The 21,400-nt window shown below is 47.1% G+C and overlaps 2 protein-coding genes across 5 annotated transcripts in view; one reads left to right on the top strand and one right to left on the bottom strand.

Moving 5' to 3' along the window:
* LOC106809392 (flagellar attachment zone protein 1-like) overlaps positions 1–521 on the top strand; it is a 36,006-nt gene extending 35,485 nt beyond the window's left edge. For 3 of the 4 annotated variants that reach the window (XM_014812457.1, XM_014812460.1, XM_014812459.1), the window contains exon 22: positions 125–521. In XM_014812457.1, the coding sequence (XP_014667943.1) occupies positions 125–388 (264 nt within the window). In that variant the 3' untranslated portion in view covers positions 389–521. The remainder of the gene's footprint in view (positions 1–124) is intronic. The other variant, XM_014812458.1, reaches the window with a different exon arrangement.
* A 1,293-nt stretch (positions 522–1,814) lies between these two features.
* Positions 1,815–20,598, bottom strand: LOC106809385 (elongation factor Tu GTP-binding domain-containing protein 1-like). Its single transcript, XM_014812449.1, is given in 17 exon segments — positions 1,815–2,963; positions 3,922–4,107; positions 7,618–7,684; positions 8,285–8,441; positions 8,444–9,019; positions 9,615–9,784; positions 10,687–10,812; positions 10,915–11,062; positions 12,981–13,112; positions 13,362–13,500; positions 13,773–14,762; positions 15,226–15,328; positions 15,330–15,502; positions 16,206–16,339; positions 16,589–16,741; positions 17,031–17,198; positions 20,259–20,598. Coding segments are annotated over 16 exon segments (3,534 nt in total). The 5' UTR covers positions 17,122–17,198; positions 20,259–20,598; the 3' UTR covers positions 1,815–2,774.
* Positions 20,599–21,400: the final 802 nt, after the last annotated feature.

Consider the following 21,400-nt stretch of genomic DNA (forward strand, 5'->3'; position numbering starts at 1 on the left):
TGCATTACTCATTACAGGGATCAGTGATTCCGTCAGTAACGTTAACTAGGTCTGTGATAGGTGTCGTCGAAAGTAAGTGTGTAGTTACTTAGGTAAGGTTGATTTGTGTTTTCATTTGCTTCAGCAGAGTCCCTCTAGTGGGAGATGTGGAAGTTGGAGCCAGAAGCTGAGATCTGTGATGGCAACTCCACTCTTCTCACAACCGCTGTCTCACCTGCTACTCGACCTGATCGTGCAGCACACAGCTGACGTATCTCAATGTCTCACAACCACTGTCTCATCTGCTACTCGACCTGATTCCGTGTGCAGCACACAGCTGACGTATCTCAATGTCTCACAACCACTGTCTCATCTGCTACTCGACCTGATCCGTGCAGAACACAGCTGACGTGTCTCAAATGTCTCACAACTAGCTGTCTCACCTGCTACTCGACCTGATCCGTGCAGCACACAGCTGACGTATCTCATGCTCACAACTAGCTGAAATCCCAACGTCTCACAATTGACATATCTCAATGTCTTACAACTAGCTCAAGTCTCATACCTTCACAATATGACATGTCTCAGTGTCTGCATAGCTGGGCTGAAGTCGCCTTCTGACAGTCTGACATTTCGTCTAATGTCTCATCAGCTACCTGAATTCCTCAAGCGTCTCATGGTTGACATCTACAACGATTTAAATAAGCTTATTGATCTCCATGCGCGAGGCATGTCTTTATGGTAAAGTTGCGTGTTGCGATATCGATATCAGTTTTAATGATTAGTATTTGGAATCATACGGTGGTCTTTTTGATACCTGACGTGCGGGGTGCATATACTAGATAACGTGCATCTAGATACACAAACAGTTGTGCTGCCAATGTTAGTTAGCTTGTATTATTCATACCATAAATATATTTGTACTCTGAACATGCAAGTGCTCTATAAGTAATTCAGTACGCTGTTCCTGCCAACAATGCTATTTCAGATTTTTTTGGCACTAGATGGCAGAAATAAACAGCGCAGAGTTAGAATGAGTGTGCACGTTATTAGGTGTTGGTCCATCATTCCGGCAGTGAGTATGCGCAGTTCGATTAATAGAATTATCCCGCTCGGCGATTAGCGAGATTATTCGCCTGTGTGAACAACGACACAATTATCTCGGTATTTCATCGCGATTAGCATCGCGGTTTTTCTTGTGTGTGAACGCGCCTATTATCTGTGACAAGTAGTTTTAGCATTTTAGAGTCATCATATATACATTAGATTCATATATAAAGTAAAAAATAGTTGTTATTACACCCTAATTTAATGAGAGCAATCCTTTCTCTATAAATTTCTTGCTAATAGTACTTGCTGAGTTGGTCAAATTAAAGATCTTCTTCAGTTTCCAACCCATGAAAGATACCATATTCTCCTTGTCTCAAATCTTTACAAATAATAACAAATAATATTAAATTTAATCCAAAATTCACAGAACAGTATCTGCTAAAACTAGTTCGTTTCCCCTCTTTCTAGTCATGGGTGGCAGGAGCAGGGATCGTGACTATGTAACTATTATAATGATTTTTATTTATTACTCAGTGTGTATTTTCCTACACACAATTTACACACAAATTAACACAATTGTGTAGCAAAATATAAACAGTGAGTAATAAATAATATTAAAATGATGAACTTATCTTGACTGCTACACCACCTGCACGTAGAAATTAGGGACAAAACAAACTACTTTGGTATTTGTAGTACATTAGAAGTTGAGTACATTAGCAGACAATGACATGTGAATTTTGAATTAAATTTAACATTTTTATCGAAGACTTGGAATAGGGTCAGTCAGATAACCAGCGATGAAGACTGGCTTTTTATTTTAGGTCAAAAATGTAAAATTCCAGGACATTAGACATAAAATAAGAACTTGGACATATTTCCAATGACTTTTAATGACAAAAGGAAAAATTAAGGACTTTCAAGGACAAAGGACAAAATTCAAGGACTTTCAAGGGGGTGTGGAAACCCTGTTTGTTAACAGTAAAAATTACAGCTGTTGATGTATTATAATGTAGAAAAGTTTTATTTTGCTAATAAAGAACAACTTTCTTTAAATTACTTAAGCATTATTCTGAGTTGAAATGATAGCATTAGCATTATAAAAATGTTGATTATCTAGATCAGGAAATTTAATAACTTTCCAAACTACAGATTATATATTCAACACGTTTCATATTAAAAGCATAGGTTTGCTCTGTTTTCCAAATAATTTTAAAATGATAGCTACCAGTCAGTTAATCAATCTACCCTCTTCATTCTAGCTTTCTTCATTCCTGTTGATTTGTGAGAATAAATAAACATGTCCACATGTTTCTTCATGTGCTCTCAGAATGCTGCAGTTCTTCAACATTAGCAACAGAAGCTTCATAAAGCTCACACAGTGCTCTCTAGCTGTTGCTGCTTGCTCTATAGTACACATTCAATTCTCACAACATACTGTTCTATAAGCATGATGACTAACGTCTTTGGAAAGTGCTTGTCGACGTATTTCGACATGATCACTTGCTTCTAGATCACATGGCTGCGAACGCTGGATGACTGGCCGGTCTGGCAAGCAACGTGTGATGACGACACGTTCACTTGTTCCTCCACAGAGTGCGCCGCTTCACGACAGACGACTAACCCAGTCTGATGAGTTTGCGTGTGACGTCAACACGTTCATTTGTTTTTATTCCAAGAGTTAACCGCTTCCCAACACGACGGACGATTCCCCCTCTGACGAGTGGCACGTGACCGTGACACGTTCACTTGTTCCTCCCCAGAGTGCGCTGCTTCTCAGCATGCTGGATGATCTTCTCTTGCACCGACAGTCCCTTGCGCCGCCGCACGCCATTCATAAACTTGCGCGCAAGGTTCTCCGAGTCGGCTTTCTCTCCGTATAGCAGATACTCCTCCTCCGTCGTGGGAACCCAGAACGGGTCTGTGTCCATCACCTGTCAAAGGCAGTCGCAGAAGACACCACATGTTAGCAAATTAACTCTAATTATCATCATGTTGTTATTATAGTAGATGGTAAACAATAGTACATCATAGCAATGATAATAATAGTGATTAGCATAACAACAGTATGTCATGATAGTAATCATTATTCGTATTATAATCAGATGATCTATATTATGTCACTTCTGTTCTAATGATCGGTATTTTAATCGATTATTGCAATAATAAGCACCCACTTGGCTTTTACTTATGATGCAGTTTTTTTTTTACATATTTTTTGGTCTTCATTTGAAAAACTCATTTTATGCGTCATTTTAATTGGCCCTGTTATTGTCACACCCACTATATGTTCACACAATATGTTCACGAACACTGTGTGAACACACACTGTGTGAACACACACTGTGTTCACACACACTGTGTTCACACACAATGTTCACACATGATGTTCACACACAATGTTCACACATGATGTTCACAAACAATGTTCGTCACACACAATGTTCACACACACACTGTTCAAACACAATGTTCACACATGATGTTCACACACGATGTTCGCACACAATGTTCACGCACGATGTTCGCACACAATGTTCGCAAACAATGTTCGCACACAATGTCCGCACATGACGTTCACACACAATGTTCGCACATGATGTTCACACAATGTTCTTCACACACAATGTTCACACACACTGTTCGCACACAATGTTCTTCACACACAATGTTCACACATGATGTTCACACACGATGTTCGCACACAATGTTTGCACACAATGTTTGCACACAATGTTTGCACATGATGTTCACACACAATGTTCACACATGATGTTCACACACAATGTTCACACACAATGTTCACACATGATGTTCGCACACACTGTTCACACACACTGTTCACACACACTGTTCACACGCACACGTGCACGCGCGCGTGAACAAGCTCACCTCCCAGTGGCTGAACATGAGCTGCGGCATGGCGAGGCCGCTCGTTCGCTTCCTCATCTCCTCCGTGAAGCCAAAGCTCTCGGCGACGGGCAGCACTGCGTGGATGCTGAACACCTGCGAGCCTTCCCTCATGTCCTCACTGAGCACGCGGCCGTGACGCCGCGACAGCACCGCGTACACGCGCCCTGCAAGCACGCACGACACATACGTTACAGCACCGCGTACACGCGCCCTGCAAGCACGCACGACACATACGTTACAGCACCGCGTACACGCACCCTGCAAGCACGCACACGACACATACGTTACAGCACCGCGTACACGCGCCCTGCAAGCACGCACACGACACATACGTTACAGTACCGCGTACACGCGCCCTGCAAGCACGCACACGACACATACGTTACAGCACCGCGTACACGGCCCCTGCAACAGCACAGACACACAAGTACGTAGGCAGCCGCTACGACGCGCCCGCTGCAGAGCACGGGATGTGGATCGGAGATGAGATGAAGGTCGCAGGTGCCACGACACATTACGTTTTTAACATGCACGTGGGGTTACGACGCGCCCGTGGCAAGCACGGGTGTCACACGGGAGAACACATACGCGTTACGAAGGGGGCACCGGCGCGACGCGCTCAACACACGACACATGACGTACAGGCACGCGTAACACGGGCAGCGCCTGGCAAGCGGATACGCACGGAACGCGTTATCACACAGGCGACCGCCCTGCAAGCCACGCACACAAGGAGCTGATCAGCCTAGGTTCCAGCACCTCGGTAACCGAGCGCCCTGCAGAGCGCTGCACGGACGACACTAGCGTTACAGCACCGGCGTACGCGCGCGGCTGCAGCACGAGAGCACAGGAGGGAACCTGTAAGGTAGCAGCACCGGCGGGACATCGCGCCCCTGCAAGCCATCGCATTAGGGCGGAACATACGTTTACAGCATCCGGAGCGGTGAACGAGCCAGGCCACCCGTGTGCAGAGCACGGCACCGGCGACGCACATCGGATTAACTGGGGCACCGGGCCCGTACGACCGCCCTGGCAAGCACGCACACGATCGACCATACGTTACAGGGCAGCCGCGTACACGGCGCCCTGCAAGCCACTGCCACACATACGTTACAGCACCGGCGTACACGCGCCTTGCACACGGCCAACGACACCAGTTATCGTTACAGCCGCGCGTACACGCGCCCTGCAAGCAGGAGGGCGGGGGCCGGGCCGGGTGGCACAACTGACACTGACACAGACGATCGCGGTGTGGCGGACACGTCGCGCCCTTCAAGCAGCGTGGCACGGACATCGAACTTAGGCAGAGGCGGGGCCGCCTGTACACGCCCCCTGGGCAAGGGGCACTCACACTGGACACATAACGCTTACAGCCCCGGGTGGGTACACCGCGGCCCTGCGGCGGGGCTCGGTACGCAGTACTTACAGGTCACCGCCTGGTTCGGACATCGTGCAGGCCCTGCAACACGGCAGTGCGACACGTCACTACAGTGACGGGTGACGGTACACTCGCCCGCCCTGGTCAATGTCACTGCACGGAAACAGCAGACGGACCAGAGTGGCACGGTCTTACCAACGCGCACCTGGCAAGCAGACGGACCCTAGTACAGCACGTGGTCGTACCCCGGACGCTGGGCCGCACGGCACCAACACGCACCAAGAGTGTGCGGTAAGCATCACCGGCGTATGGAGCCCCCTACTAATGGCATCGCGACGAACGTACCACAATAGCGTATGCGCACAGCCCCGGGCTGGTAACCGCCCTGGGCATGTCGCTGAGGTGCACATACATGACATACGGTAAAGTTAAAGCAACGGTCGGTAGCGACACGAACCTGCAAGCACGGGGGCAGCGGCGACAGTAACGTTTACAGGCGGTGGCAGCGCGGTACACGCGGACCTGCGCAACATTACGGGGTCGCGGACACATAAGTTGCACTAGGAGGGCTCCGTGCGTACACCGACCGTTCAATCAGGGTCACGGACAACATACGGTACCACCAGTTGTCGTAAGCACTTCCGGCAAGCACGCACGATTGAGCACATACGTTGACTGCAGACTCCATTACGCTGGTTCGTGGCAGCCTGGTGTTTCACAGCTCGCCGTAAGCTACCCCCATAGGTTCTGCGGCAGCCCGTGGTGCGGGACATGGGCGAGGGCGTGCTCCCCGCGCGTGCCGGCCGCCGACGGGCTGGGCGGTTCGTTCTCAACCTGCCGAGTCTCAGCGCGAGCTGTGGCGGTAACATTTACGGTTAACCAGGCACCCGTACACCACCCTGGCAAGGCACGCAACCACGAACACATTACGTTAGCAGGGCACCTGGGTCGTACACGGCGCGCCCTGGCAAGGTTACGCACGACACATACGTTACAGGGCACCGTACAGAGCCCCTGGCACACACGCACCGAGGGACACATTACCGTTACAGCACCGGCGTAACGACGCGGGCCCATGGGGCAACACGCACACACACACACTGCGTCTATATAGCAAAGAGCATTCAGTCCTGTGTGTTAACAGTCAACAAATCATGTTTAACGCCTCTCTTGGAGAAGTCAAAGAGGTTATCAGACACACTACTCTTCGGCAGTCATTGGGAAGACAGTTATGTACCTTTTCACAAGCCATAATGTAGGTCACCGCGAAACAAAAAGTTTCAATTGGCTCCGTCAGACCATGCCTCAAGAAAATGTTCTACATCTGCCATTGAGTAAGCCTGTTGACCTGTGCCCTCCAATTTCGGCACAGTAATGCTTGTCCTACCCATGATGCTATGGCACGGCCGACACACGACCTAGTCGACCGGTTAGATTTGGCCAATTCCTCCCATTCGTAGTGAAAAAAATACATCGGGGGCTCGCGGCGTTTAGCCCCCGAAACTGCCTAAAAGAGCCGCCGAATTGGGCAAAAGAACCCCTGTAAATTTGCCATAGAGTTCAATGCAAACCGAAATTTTAGAAGTGTAGTATCTTCATGCACGCGAGCTTGAAAAGGTACCAGGTCCGAAAATCTTTCCGCCAATTGTTTCCCTCGACTGCAGTTTCCCGTCCCTATACCTTAAAGTACGAGAGAAATTCCTCTTCTCTTTTAGCACCTCCTTGACCTTTGACCTTTGAGCCCCCAGCTTCAATCCTAGAACTCGTTTTATCGATTATCCTCGACGTTCCCGACTCCGAATATCGTGACCGTACGTCAAGCGGTTGAAGTATTTCTGCCCAACTGTTGACCACGGACGCACAGCCGGACGGACGAGACGTCACGCTATGGCGATTCTACCAAGCTGCATCTGCGATCTAGTCAAATGACTAAAAAATACAAAGATCACCACGTGTTTCTGGCATATTCTCAGATGTGCTATGGCGTATATTGAGATATGTCATGCGGGGCAGAGACTTTTTCATTGTTATTTCCCCTGAATCCATCATGCGCCATTTTTGCCAGAACTGCCATTACACTCCTTTGTCCAATTTTCCGTCAGAAAAAGCCGCTGCCATTAATGCTGATGAGCCTTACTAGCTGCACCCTGCAATCATGCACAACATCAGGCTTCGTGAGACCAACCTAATACCAAACCGTAGCCCGATCAGAACCCCAACCCTAGACCTAACCCAACCCACTTAGTTAACCACGCCGCACTGCCACTTATCCACCAAGCCGCCACGCTCAGTCACCGGAGCACCTCTGCCGGGTTGCCGTGGATAGGACGAGTACATGGCATATCAGCCTCTGGCGGCCGCCATCTGGAAGGCCGTGGCGGGCATCCCTCCTTCACCCTGACATCCTGGCCGCGAGATGGGGCGCGTACTGCCGGCCTCGCACGCAGCCAGCGTCAGATCGGACACGCCGCTGACCGCCGCCCGGCCCGACTGTCGCCCGATGACCCGCCGGCCCCGCGTTTCTCGCACGCCTTCATCGCGCCACCTGCGGGGCGCACCACCTGCGCCGTGTGCGTCTCTCTCCTCATCGCTGCTCATGCGCACCCACCACACTACTACGCCCGGCACCGGTGGCGCCCTCTGTGTCCCCGATCCCCATCTTACAACATGAACCGGCACGGTGCGGCCCTCCTGTGTCTCCCCCATCTACACCATCGACCGGCCCACGCTGGCGCCCTCGGGCTGTGTCTCCCCATCTACCCAATCAAACCGAGCATTGTGGCGCCCTCTGTGCCCCCATCTACACACGCCGGCGCACGGTGGCGCCCTCCTGTGTCTCTCCATCTACACATCGTCCGGCACGGTGGCGCCTCCTGTTCTTCCCCATCCTACTGCACGCGTGGCTCCCGCTATGCTATCTCCCCCGGTCTGTACCACATCGACCAGCACGGTGGAGCGCCTCACGCTTTCGTCCCAAGTCGGCTTCGCGGCGTCGCACGTTCCCCCGTCTCCGGCGTCGGCTCGCCGCGGCAACCTGCGGGCCGGCGGCGGCGAACTCGCAGCGTCCAGTCTCTGCCACGAAGCACACGTCCTGTGATCGGCTCCTCACACATCGGCCCGCGAGCGTTGCCAGCTGGAAGCCGCTCACCAACGCTGCTGTCGCACGCCGCCAGCGACGCCCAGCGCCCCCTGCTGGAAGCCGCTCACAACGCTGCTGTCGCACGCCGCCAGCACGCCCAGCGCCCCTGTTGGAAGCCGCTAACCACGCTGCTGCGCCCCGCGCGCAGACCCCACGCCCCCTGCTGGCTGCTGTCGCACGTCGCCAGCACGCCCAGCGCCGCCCTGCTGGCTGCTGTCGCACGTCGCCAGCATGGCCCAGCGCCCCCTGCTGGCTGCTGTCGCACGCCGCCAGCACCCCCTCCGGCGGCGCCGCCTGCTGGTCGTCGTCGAGCCCGCGCCACACGCTCGGCTGCCGGTAGCCTGGGATCGCGTTCAGCAACACGTTGGTGCCGGTGCGGCGCGGACCGAACGCCCACAGCTTGTCGTTGGCGCCCTCCCAGAGTGATGCGTCGTCGTCGGCAGCGGCGGAGGTGAAGGCTTGGCGTAACTTGTCGCGTAGTTCCCGCAGCGTGTGTAGTCGCTCGCTGCTCAGCGTCTCCAGCCCGCCCGCCGCCTCTCCCTTCACCGCCGTGCAGTCAACTGTTCGATACGAAAGACAGAGAGAGAGAGAGAGAGAGAGAGAGAGAGAGAGAGAAGCGTTTGGTTAGCATTTATCGACATATTCGATCAAACTGCTCGATACGGAAGAGAGAAGTATTCGGTTAGCATTTATCGACATATTCGATCAAACTGGTCGATACAGAAGAGAGAAGGATTCGGTTAACATTCATCAACATATTCGATAAAATTAATACACTGGTCTATGACAGAGCAAAGGATTCAGTTACCATTCATCTGTGCATTAGACCAAATTAGTTGATAGCACCGGATTAATTTATAGTTCATTGACGTATTCGATCAAATAATTCACTGATCTATAGGATAGCAAAGGATTCAGTTAATGTTCATCGACTAACTAGTTAATTAAAATTTGGAAACAAGTTACTAATGCCATGCAAGAACCGAGCATCCAAGTACAACATGACTTTAATACAATGCCAAGTGAAGTGATCCTTACCAACAGACACTGCCAAATAGAAGGCAGTGAGCACAACTACACATCTACATTCACGTGTTAATTGAACCACTAGACTAGTTCTACGCTACAGCTGGCACCACAGTCACTCTATCTCACCGAGCGTTTTCAGGTTTTCGGCATTCCGCTCCAGTATCTTCGTCACCTGCTCGGGTAGAGGCACGGCTTGTATCTTCATCGTGATCAGCCCGTTACGTGTTTTCACCTCGACCCAGGGTTCGCGCGCCTCCTCCGCAGTCGCAGCCTCTTCATCCCCATCATAGTTCACCCTGACAACGTTCCACAGCACGTCAACACGAGTCAAGATGTGCAAACCATTTCTGCTGTTTAATCTGCAGTAGCAATCGCACATTCTGGGCGGTAAACATTATAATATTATGTTAAACGTGAATAGTATAACATTATGTTAAATGTGAATAGTATAATATTAGATAGAATAAAAGAATATCATTAGATTGATTAGATAGACTATGACCGATAAAGAATTTTTGCAATCAGAGACGCATGTAACAATAACAACAACAACAACAACAACAGCAACAACAACAACAACAACAACCACTACCAACAACAACAACAACAACAACAACAACAACAACAACAACAACAACATCAACGACATCAACAAAAACAACAATAGCAATAAATTCGCTGCCAACAAGGTCCTATTGCCATTTCTATCTTCCCAAGCTCTTTGAATCAGGCTAGTGTTGAGATGTTTTTGGAGGAAATATTTCAATTTTTGAATTTTGGAAGGGCAGATAGGCCATTTTCAAGCATTCTGGGGAAAATTGTAAGTCCATTCCGTTCTTAGTAAAAGACCAATATCGTTACTAACAATTCAAAGTTTTATGTGGCGGTTAACTTAAAGCATGCCTTAATTTACATTACATAGATACATCGCAATATTTATCTGGAGTTCTGTTACTTCTGTGTGAAATTTGACGTATTTTTCCTGACTTTTTATAAAGTTTAAATTAAAAATGGCATCAATTTTGACAAAAAAGTACATATTACACCCCTAAGCTTTTTATTAGTTTTTTGCATCAATCTCAAGAATGACTAAAATGAAAACCAAAACCCTGAAATCCGCGAATCCACAGAAAATTCTCATGCCTGAAGCCAGGCACCCTACCAACCTAGCTGACAGCTTCCTCATACAAGCACTCACCTTCTCGCAGGTTTCTTTGTCACGTCATCGATGACTTCGTTGACCATGTCGACCTTCGGCTCGGCAACGATCGTTTCTCTGAACGGCACGATCGGCGGCGACACATCCAGCTCGATCTTCGAAAACCTAAAATTCGCAAAAAACAAACGAACGTTAACCGCAGCGACGACCGACCGCAGCCTTCCGACTCGCATATACAGCATTGATCAAACAGAGGGCGCCACCTACCTCTCGCGTAGGTCGTCAAGGCAACGCTGCAGATGCATCTCTCCAGCGGTGACGAGAATGTTCTCTCCGGTCTCCTGGGCGACGACCTGCACACAAGGGTCGGCCTGATTGAGCAGGCGCATGCCGCGCACGAGCTGCGGCATCTCGCCTGCAACACGACAATTGTCGCTTCAGTTACCACGACAACGCACGGCGTTACCGCGGCGACCGCTGTTATTAACCACGACAATGCACGGCGTTACCGCGGCGACCGCTGTTATTAACCACGACTACCGCCCGTCGTTACCGCGGCAACCGCCTTCCGTTACAACGATAAGCATCTGCTGTCATTACGAGATTGTCGAAAGTAAACTCCGCTGGAAATTAAGACGTTACAATGAGGGAATAGAACGATAATAATCGATAATAACGATAATAATCGATAATAATCGATAATAACGATAATAATCGATAATAACGATAATAATCGATAATAATCGATAATAACGATAATAAGCTATAATAACAATAATTACTGAAATCCCAACGTCTCACAATTGACATATCTCAATGTCTTACAACTAGCTCAAGTCTCAATACCTCACAATTGACATGTCTCAGTGTCTCATAGCTGGCTGAAGTCGACTGTCTGACAGTTGACATTTCTCAATGTCTCATAGCTACCTGAATTATCAAGGTCTCATGGTTGACATCTAAAGTTTAAATAGCTTAATTGTCTCCATGGCGAGGCATGTCTTTATGTAAAGGTTGCGTTTCGATATCCGATATCAGTTATAATGATTAGTTTTGGAATCATACGTCGTTCTTTTTTATACCTGACGTGCGGTGTGGCATATCTAGATACGTGCATCTAGATACAAACAGTGTGTGCCAATGTTAGTTAGTTGTATTATTCATACCATAAATATATTTGTACTCTGAACACGCAAGTGCTCTAATTAAGTAATTCAGTACAGTGTTCCAGCAACAATGCTATTTCAGATTTTTTGGCACTAGATGGCAGAAATAAACAGCGCAGGTTAGAATGAGTGGTGCAGTTATTAGTGTCTACTGTCTAGGTACCAAAGGTTGTTTAGATTAGTTAAATCTACATTTCTACATTGTTGAATAATTATATGCATTTAGAATATACAATGCTACAGTTTAAGAAAAATTGTATCATTTAACTTCCAAACATAAAAGAATAGGGTCAAATCACAGTTGTGTGTATTACTATGATGGGCTGTAAAACGGTGCAAAAAGGGTCAATAGTGTTATGTTTGTCATTTGTCCTATTTTAGCACTTAGTGGCCGTTTTGGAAAATTCTGATATGGCATCGTTGCAGGAATCCAACTGAAAGGGCTCTCTGCATATTCAGTGTGAATATGTTGTTTGTATCTGCATGCATGATTACATTTACAATAGTTTGTTTTACAATTTATGCATTTATATAGACATTTTTAATGTTGTTATTGAAATTTGTAAATATTTTGCAGAAATTTTATGAAGTCTGCTTATTGTTTTGTTAAACAGTAAAAATTACAGCTGTTGATGTATCATAATGTAAAAAAAAGGTTTATTTTGCTAATAAAGAAACACTTTCTTTAAATTATTCTGAGTTGAAATGATAGCATTCGTATTATTAAAATATTGATTATCTAGATCTGGAATTTTAATGACTTTTCCAAACTAAAGAAACGGAAGAAGGGAAGGGAAGGGAAGGGAGGGACAGTACACACGCGCAGACAAACGCACGTACGGCACAAACGGAACACACAGGCACTGATGCACATATACCTTCTAATATAGTTACTTCTCTCGCCTTCTTGTTCACCCTCTCCCTATCCGTGACTCTCTCTCTCTCTCTCTCTCTCTCTCTCTCTCTCTCTCTCTCTCTCTCTCTCTCACTACCTCATCATTCCCTCCCACACGATAATAACGATAATAACGATAATAATAGAACGATAATAGAATGAAGGCTTGTGGATTCATGGTAGGTCGCAAATGAATGTCAGCTTTGAAGCCACATCGAACCCAACAGGCCTGGGGAGAGCTCTGCAGTGGTGTTACACTGCGTCATACGTACTAGCATGCTTCGGTTCGAGGGCCACACGCAGAATGGCCGACGCACTCATGTATGTGTCAGTGAACGCCGGGCACGCGACCGTACTTGAGATCGTAGCCGACTTCAGCACGTGGTCAGCCAGGCCCCCGATGCCTGCAGAAGAAATACCCATGTTAGTCAACGGCAGGCAGTCACCCCTCACTGACACGATAATGTTACTAATAGAAATCATAGTTTAATCGTCTAGTTTAAACAAACTTCGAACTTTGTTTCCAGTGCTACCATCTACCTGGAAACATCAGACCTAAGCAAGTCTCCATCGGAGAGATGGACGAAAATTTCGTCGTTGTAAGTAATTATAACTTATTATGGATCTAACTGAGAGAAACTTTTTATATGTACCAAGAACGTTTCCAGCAGGCACTTCGTCCAATCTTTCCAGTTCCTTTCCCATGAGTAAGTAGAGCTGACCAATGGTGCACACCGTAATGTGCTTGTCGCTGGCTAGGTTATGTATATTCTCGCCGGGCATTATCTCCATCTGTGGTCAGCAACAGAATATTAGGTAAGACACGGGACAGCCATACGTTCGAAACGATAGACCAATGCACAGAAACAGCTCATCAGCAATGCTGTGTGTATGCGTGTGCATGTGCATGCGCATGTGCGTGTGTTCGGATGTGTGCATGTGCACGCATGTGTATGCGTGCATGCATGCGTGCGTGCATGCGTGCGTGCGTGCGTGCGTGCATGTGTGTGTGTGTGCAAGCAAAAATTGCAGGCAAATACTACTAGGCGGGCGTGAATACTTGCATGTTCTAAAGCCGTCCTGGGATTGTGCTTTGGTCCGAGAACGTACAGCTTTTGGCCGGGACGAACAGTCCCGCTAAAAACTCTCGCAAACGCCAGAAACACATTCTCATCTGTCGCCGCAGTTTCCGTCAACGCCGGCTCCGCGTCCGTTGCCAAGGTTACCGCCGACGCCGTCCCATCCTCTCCCGCGCTTCCGTTCACCATCGCTCCCTCGTCGCCGCCGCAAGCAGCATCCTCCGCTCGAGCACGCAGCCTCTCGGTGTGCCGTTGCCGGGCGACGGTGTGCCGCTCCGCGATCTCCTCCGCCGTCAGGGGGCACTGCTTGAACTCGGCGAGCGCCGCGCGCTCGACGGCAAACATCTTCGAGACGTAAATGATCGTCGGAGTGTCGTCTCCGCTGCCGCAGCGCAGGAAATCGTCGCGCAGCGCCTGCGTCGCCGCCGGCGTCGAGTCAAGTCTCTCTCCGTGCGCGCAGAGCAGATGCTCGACTCGCTCCGTGCCGACCTGTCGCGGGGACGGCAGCCGCGTGACGACGACGGTGAGGGCGGCGCGCGCGAGGGGGAGCCACGCGGCGAACACGGCGCGCAGGCGCACGCGCGGGTCCGCGTGTCTCGCGTCGCGCGCCGGCACGCTCGCACCCAACGCGCGCGCGATCCTCCCCGCTGCGTCCTTCTCCTCCCCGTCGAGCACGGCCTCGTAGACGGCCCACACGTTGGCGAGTACACAGCGCACGAAGAGCGGCATGCGGCCGCGAGCGAGCGCCCCGCGGCACACGCGTCGCGTCTTCGAGTTCAGGTAGTAGTCGCCCCAGAGCGTGCGTCGCAGCACGTCCTCACGCACGCCGAGCTTACGCGCGTACAGCACGGCGAATTGCTCGACTCCGAACCCCCAGCCGTCGATGGCCGACGCGAAGATGACGTTGCCCTGGTCGGGCGAGAAGTACAGGTGGCTGTCATCGGTCTCCTCCAGACCCGTGCTCCAGTCATACACCTGCGGTGAGGGAGGAGGCGGGGGGTTAGCGCGATCACACGGAGAATGGCAGGAAGCGAAATTGAATAGCATAGAACAAAATGAAATGGAATAGAATAAAAAGGGTTGGAATGGAATGGAATGGACTAGAATAAAATGGAATGGAACAGAATAGAATAGAGTAAAATGGGATGGAATGGTATAGAGTAAAATGGGATGGAATGAAATAGAGCAAAATGGGATGAAATGGAATAGAGTAAAATGGGATGGAATGGAATGGAATGGAATAGAGTAAAATGGGATGGAATGAAATGGAATAGAATACAACAAAATGGAATGGAACATAATTTAATGGAATAGAAGAGAACAGCGTTAAAACCCCCCCATCGCACATGTGTGCACAATTCCAACACCAAACTTTCGGTTTTCAGAATTTCGGGGTAATAGACGTGCGTACTGTATCTTCGTGCAATACACGTCCCACCTGCTCATCTCTCTCGTCGTTCTGCACCTCACGCTGCGTTGCCTGTCGTATCGTCTGCTCACTGTTTGCGGGTGGCGCCACCGGGTCGCACGCTGCTCGTGCACGTCGACATGAACAGTTCGCCCGTGACGGCGTTCACGTCCTCGAGTATCTGCTGTAGGTGCCGGTGGGCTTCGAGCGGCGACAGCTTCACTTCGGTGATCAGCCGATCGATCTTGTTGAGAACGAGCACGGGCTTGATGCGCTCCAGCCACGCCTGACGCAGCACGACCTTCGTCTGCCGGAGAAGAGAAACACGATCAAAACAGGGGGTGAGATGCGCTCCAGCCACGCCCTGACACAGCAAGACCTTCGTCTGCAGGAGAAGAGAAGACAATCAAAACAGGGGGTCAGCCGGCCATGGCAGCTCGCTTTAGGACGTGTTGGGTGCGGCAGCTGACGAAAACCTCACCGGCGAAATCTGCTGGGAGGGGGGCTAAGAAGGGGAATCGATCGGTGAAATACGTGCGGCATTCATTTTAAGATAAAATTAGCGCAGCCGTTGTCAAAACCTTACTGGCGAAATCTAGTCATGGCTCGAGCGGGGAGGGGAGGTGCAATCGACCGGTAAAGTACACACATAGTAGATTTTGCGTTTGAATGAAATATCATTATCGTGTGGCAATACATGTAAATTACTTATAGCCGTGGAAAACATTTTTATGGGATTCATTGCAAGAAATCACTATAGTGAACACAAAACGTGATTGTGATAAGGTTAACTGATAAAATGTATAAATTAATGAACGACTATCTATTAATCAGATGGAAGGCTAACATTTCTATACATGCTATTCTCTGCATTTATTGACAATCGTTATGATGTATGTAACTATGTAATATATGAAAGCGTTAATAAATTCCAAAATCTAAAAAACTAATCTAAAATCTCTGCTATTTTAAACACGAGAGTTGTAAACGTGATAGAAATTGAAGCAGACCTGTGGGCAGACTCCTTCGACGACATCTACAACAACTATGGCACCGTCACAGAGTCTCACTGCCGTAGAGACCTCACTGGAGAAATCGACGTGGCCCGGCGAATCGATCAGATTTATTAAATAGTTCTGTTCATCTGCAATGTGAGTTTAATTTACAACTGTTTTTTAACCATGCTTGAGTGATAGCAACTTGAATACATTTACACACATATAGAGTCAATACATGCTGTTCCTACACGTTTGGATAATTAACCACAATCAGAATTTATGCTCAACTCATGATTGACTTTTGCATTTATAAAGTTGTTTGTGAATACTTATTAGTGACTATGCATACTCCTGCATATATAAGAACATTATAACAATAATGAGTGCATACGAACCTTTTGTGAAACTAAGTGATATTGCACTAGATTTCATTGTTATTCCTCTCGCCTGTTCATCTGGTCTGCTGTCCATATACCTTACTTTACCAGCCAATCTGTGAGATATGATTCCATTGCTAGCTATCAAAGCATCCGCTAGAGTTGTCTTTCCTGAAATATGCAGCCACATAAGATATAGGTAAACATATATAAGTATACAAAATATACTAGCTCTCTCTCTCCACACCTGTCAATGATGCTGACACTTATTCGGTTATCATTTTGAAATTGACAAATTGACATTGTCGTTGAATTATTATAGAACTAAGCCTCCTAGGTGGGCGGTACATTAATAACTGTACACAAAAAATCACCACAATTTTCCAGTGTTTCGACCAGAAGGTTTACTGACTTTAACAGCAAATCACAGTTATCATCATCTACTTCTAGGTTTCCATACCATGATCTACATGTGCGAGAATGCAGATGTTTCGAATATTTTCCGGCTGCCTCTGCAGGGTGGCTAATTCCTGCGTACTTAGAGTTCGCATGGTGGTGGTTGTCTTGCATATATACAAACGTTGAAAATCCTACTGACTCCTAGAAGTCCTACAGGGTCCTAGTTTTACTGAAAACAGAAATAAAATGAAATAAGTATTACTATATTAGATATTAAGATAAATAAATATTAATCTTATTTTATTTCACAACTGCGCACAAGTATTTGATTGGATTGGGCTTAGGTTAGGTCAGGGTTATGGTTTGGTGGTTATATAGAGTAGGTCATCAGATATCCCTAACAATGCAGCCCTTCGATCTGCCACAGAACTAAACACGAGTGTATGAGGGAACCAAGTGAGGAATCTTTGCAGCATAGCTTAGCAGACTATACTCTATACCCCGTGGACCTTAGCTGGCAAAATAAAGGTGTAGGGTTTATAGCCAGCCATTTTAAACTCAGCTAACAATAATTGGGCTAAATTTGGATGTTTATTGAATGCAAACGATAGCATAAGCACCCTGTATTGCCCGGTTATTTTATAGTCACGTATAAAGCCCTGTGGTGAATCCAAGGCTAAACAGATGGCCCTACCGGATCAAGGATAGCTTGGCCCCCGGCCGTCATTTTCGGAAATGTGGGGGTACGCCTTTTAAAATCGACAGGGGCCTTCTTCAGGGTGTTGCTTATTGTTATCTACCAAGAAATATGTCGTTTGCTTGCAGGGTGTCATATATCATATGTTGCGCTGTTTTCTTACGAGTATGGATACGTCTGTGACTGGCGGTAAATGGTCGGCGCAGGGGGTTCTGCCCGCCGTGCGTGAATAAAGATAATGCGTTTACCTAATGTCTTACGCCTTCTCGTGCTATGCATACTAAACATTACACAGGGAAGCGAGACAAAATACCTGTCGGGTAACTCAGTGTGCTGGAGCATATTCTATGATATCCTTGAATGTTCTATGTAATAGGAATTGACTGATGGTGAACACTAGCCGGTTACAGCTCGTCAGTCCGAAGGCCCACTATAATCCGAAGGCCCACTAGTCTGAAGGCTCACTATAGTCCGAAGACCCACTAGTCCGAATTAAGGCTCACTAGTCCGCAGGCTCACTAGTCCGAAGGGAAAACTAAACATTTTCACTGATATTATTTAGCAAATTGTATGCTGATTGATGGCGCCACGTCATGGTTAGTAGCAGAAGAGTAGAGAGATAAACGTCATAAACATCATGCTGCAGATGGACATGCAGATACATTGTCACTGGTTAAAATGCTGCTGTGTATTTTCAGAAAACTGAACAAATAAAATTTTCTACAGCCAAAAATGTGCAAATTGTGTGAATTATGTTGTTTTATGGTATATACGAGCGGCGGTATTACAAGGCTAAATTACGTACAAATAGATACAAACGATCTGTACATTGGCATTTAAATTTTCCTGGTGATACATGAGATTGGCGGTATTACGAGGGGCGGTATAACAAGGTTTTACCGAGTCTATCATTTTGCCACACAACCACACACCTCCCCCCCCCACACACACCTCCCCCTACATCCCCTGTGAGTGTTTCGGACTAGTGAGCCTTCGGACTAGTGAACCTTCGGACCAGTGGGCCTTCGGACTAGTACGTGGGCCTTCGGACTAGGGGGCAGTCACTCCCTTGGTTTTCGGACTAATGAGCCTTCGGACTAATGGGCCTTCGGACTAGTGAACCTTCGGACTAGTACGTGGGCCTTCGAACTAGCGGGCAGTCACCACACTAGCCAGTAGGGCTGTAACGATACACAAGCATCTCGATTCGATCTGGTTCTCGATATTAGCCTCTCGATTCGATACCTTCAATTCGATTTCCAAAATATTGAAATGTTATCTTATTTTTTATATTTTCATTATTTTGCAATAATAAATTATTAGAAATTGTCAATGAATACCGGTACTAAATGGTGAATAGACTAGAGAGTCTAGAGAGTATATATCATAGAGATGTATACTATTTATACATCTCTATGGTATATATACACTGCACAGTCGCTGAGTAAAATTGGTGAGTAACACTCCACAGTATATAGCGTAGTGCCGCCATCTATTGGAGGAAAAATGTGGTATCAACGCGGTATCAAAAATACGGGGAAAAATATCGAGGATCGGATCGAGGGAAGAGAATCGCAATCCGATTCGATTTCGGTGGATCGTTACAGCCCTACTAGCCAGTCAGAGTTAGGGTCATAATGACTATGGTTTATGGGCATTAATACTAAACAGTTTAGTAAACTAAAATACATTACAGTACTGAACCAAACACACTAATATCTCACAATAATGTACTAAACAGAGCTAAATATCCGACAGAGATAACGGTTCAAGGATAAAGATGATGTCCAGATTGAGACCTATGTCATTTTCATAAATGTGGGGGTAGCCCCTTTAAAATCGACAGGGGTGTTGTTGAGGGTGTTGTTTGTTCATTTCGACCGAGAAACATTATGTGAGTCCATAGGAAGTGTGAAAAAACTCCGTTTAAGCGACACTACCTCGCCCGTTTCCGACGGTTTCTCACCATTGCTACGCGCAAGAATTTCCCGTCATGTTCCTCTGCTACGGCCCTCAAATGTATATGCGTATTTGCGGGCGCCATTTACGGACTGATACTACTTGCTCTCCGCAGTAAATTACCTGGAAATCCGTTGATATTTGTTGTTTTTTTGGAAACCCATAAATCAACGCCCACAAAGTCCTTCATTGCTGTTGACTGTTCCCTATATACTTCCCTCTCGCGGCCATGTGATGTATATGCAATCGCCCCCACCCCCCTTCTGCCAGCTGCCGTTCGCTGCGCACATCTGTGTGTCACTCACTGTTGCTGGGCGCGCGTTGCTAACATCTGACGGCGGCTGCATACAGTCGTCATAGCCAGCGCGGTATATATAACCAAGATATGATAAAACGCACGTGAACGCACATTCTTCCCGTTGTGTTCGATGCATTCTCTACATGAATAAATATATATCTATATTTAGGGTTAGACTTATGGTTAGGGTTCGGATTAGGGTTAGGGTTAGAATTACGATTAGGGTTAGGGTTAGGGTCAGGGTATTACTATTGCTGTATTAGGCAGGACTGCCCACAGTGCACTGTGCACTGTCTTGTTGCGTTGTTCACAGCACGCACATAGCCAGTGATTACCTTATTACTGCATGATGCTCCAAATGTGTAAGTTGATACCCTAATTCAATAAGTTTACGTTAGCATGTTGACTGCGGGTCCAGGTTTAATTGTGATACTGATAACAGTTAACACACACACATACGTGACGCTTACAGAACACGCTTTTTCATTTACAAATTGCACAATAATATCATGACGCAAGTACCACTATGTATAAATGTAGAAACGTTAAATTTTGATAAATATATAGGACACACACAAAATTACATAAATAGATTGCTTTGACAAATCTTAGAACGATGCAATCCTTGCGCAATAATGTTGCACATTCGCAATGCAATCGCGTATTGCATTCATTCCATGGGGGCTACCATGTTGTAATCGTCAATATCATCGCCACCGTTGCGGACGCAAGACCTTTTTCCATAATTTTATAGTAGAACGAAAGTAACAATAGACTAATCTACAATGCCCTGCATTGTTCACCATATATTATTTTAACTTTTTCAATTGGGCTTTTTGCTCTTCCTTATTTTAGTTACAACTGCATTACCTTACAATCGCATTCACGTTACCACAGGTGTTGGAACATTTGATATAAAAATTCAAATCGTTTCGCGCATCAAAAATACACACAAAAATGATTTATATGTGCTCGCGTACGTTTGGATTAATGATCGCTCAGTTGTGCACAATTCGCAATAATCTAGCGACGTTCACTTAGTAAAAGATGGTTTATTAATTATTGCTTATACTGCTCTATGATAGTCTGACCTGTAACATCATCAATTCATTAACTATGGATACCAAAGCCGAAATGCTTGCTCTTCTCGCTAAAATAACGGGCACCGACAAGATGGAGTCAGAAGAAGAAGTCAAGGAAAAAGTGAACATCCCCTTGCCTCCGTCGACACTAGATGAATTTCTGGAGCAAGAGAAACTCCGAAGTTTCCCAGAGAAAGTAGATCTACCTGAACTAGTCGTTGGTAAGTTATATTCACATGCTGAGATACCCCCTAACCATTTTAAATGCATATTCATCACAAAATATAACTCCTCTCAGGGGCGTGTACAGGGGAGGTGGTCCAGGGGGTCCGGATCCCCCCTGCTCGCGCAGAAAACGCATCTAAGGGGGTCTAATTTCAAAATGTTTCTGGGGG

Source organism: Priapulus caudatus, unplaced genomic scaffold (assembly GCF_000485595.1).
Source record: "Priapulus caudatus unplaced genomic scaffold, Priapulus_caudatus-5.0.1 Scaffold350, whole genome shotgun sequence".
Lineage (NCBI taxonomy): Eukaryota > Metazoa > Priapulida > Priapulimorpha > Priapulimorphida > Priapulidae > Priapulus > Priapulus caudatus.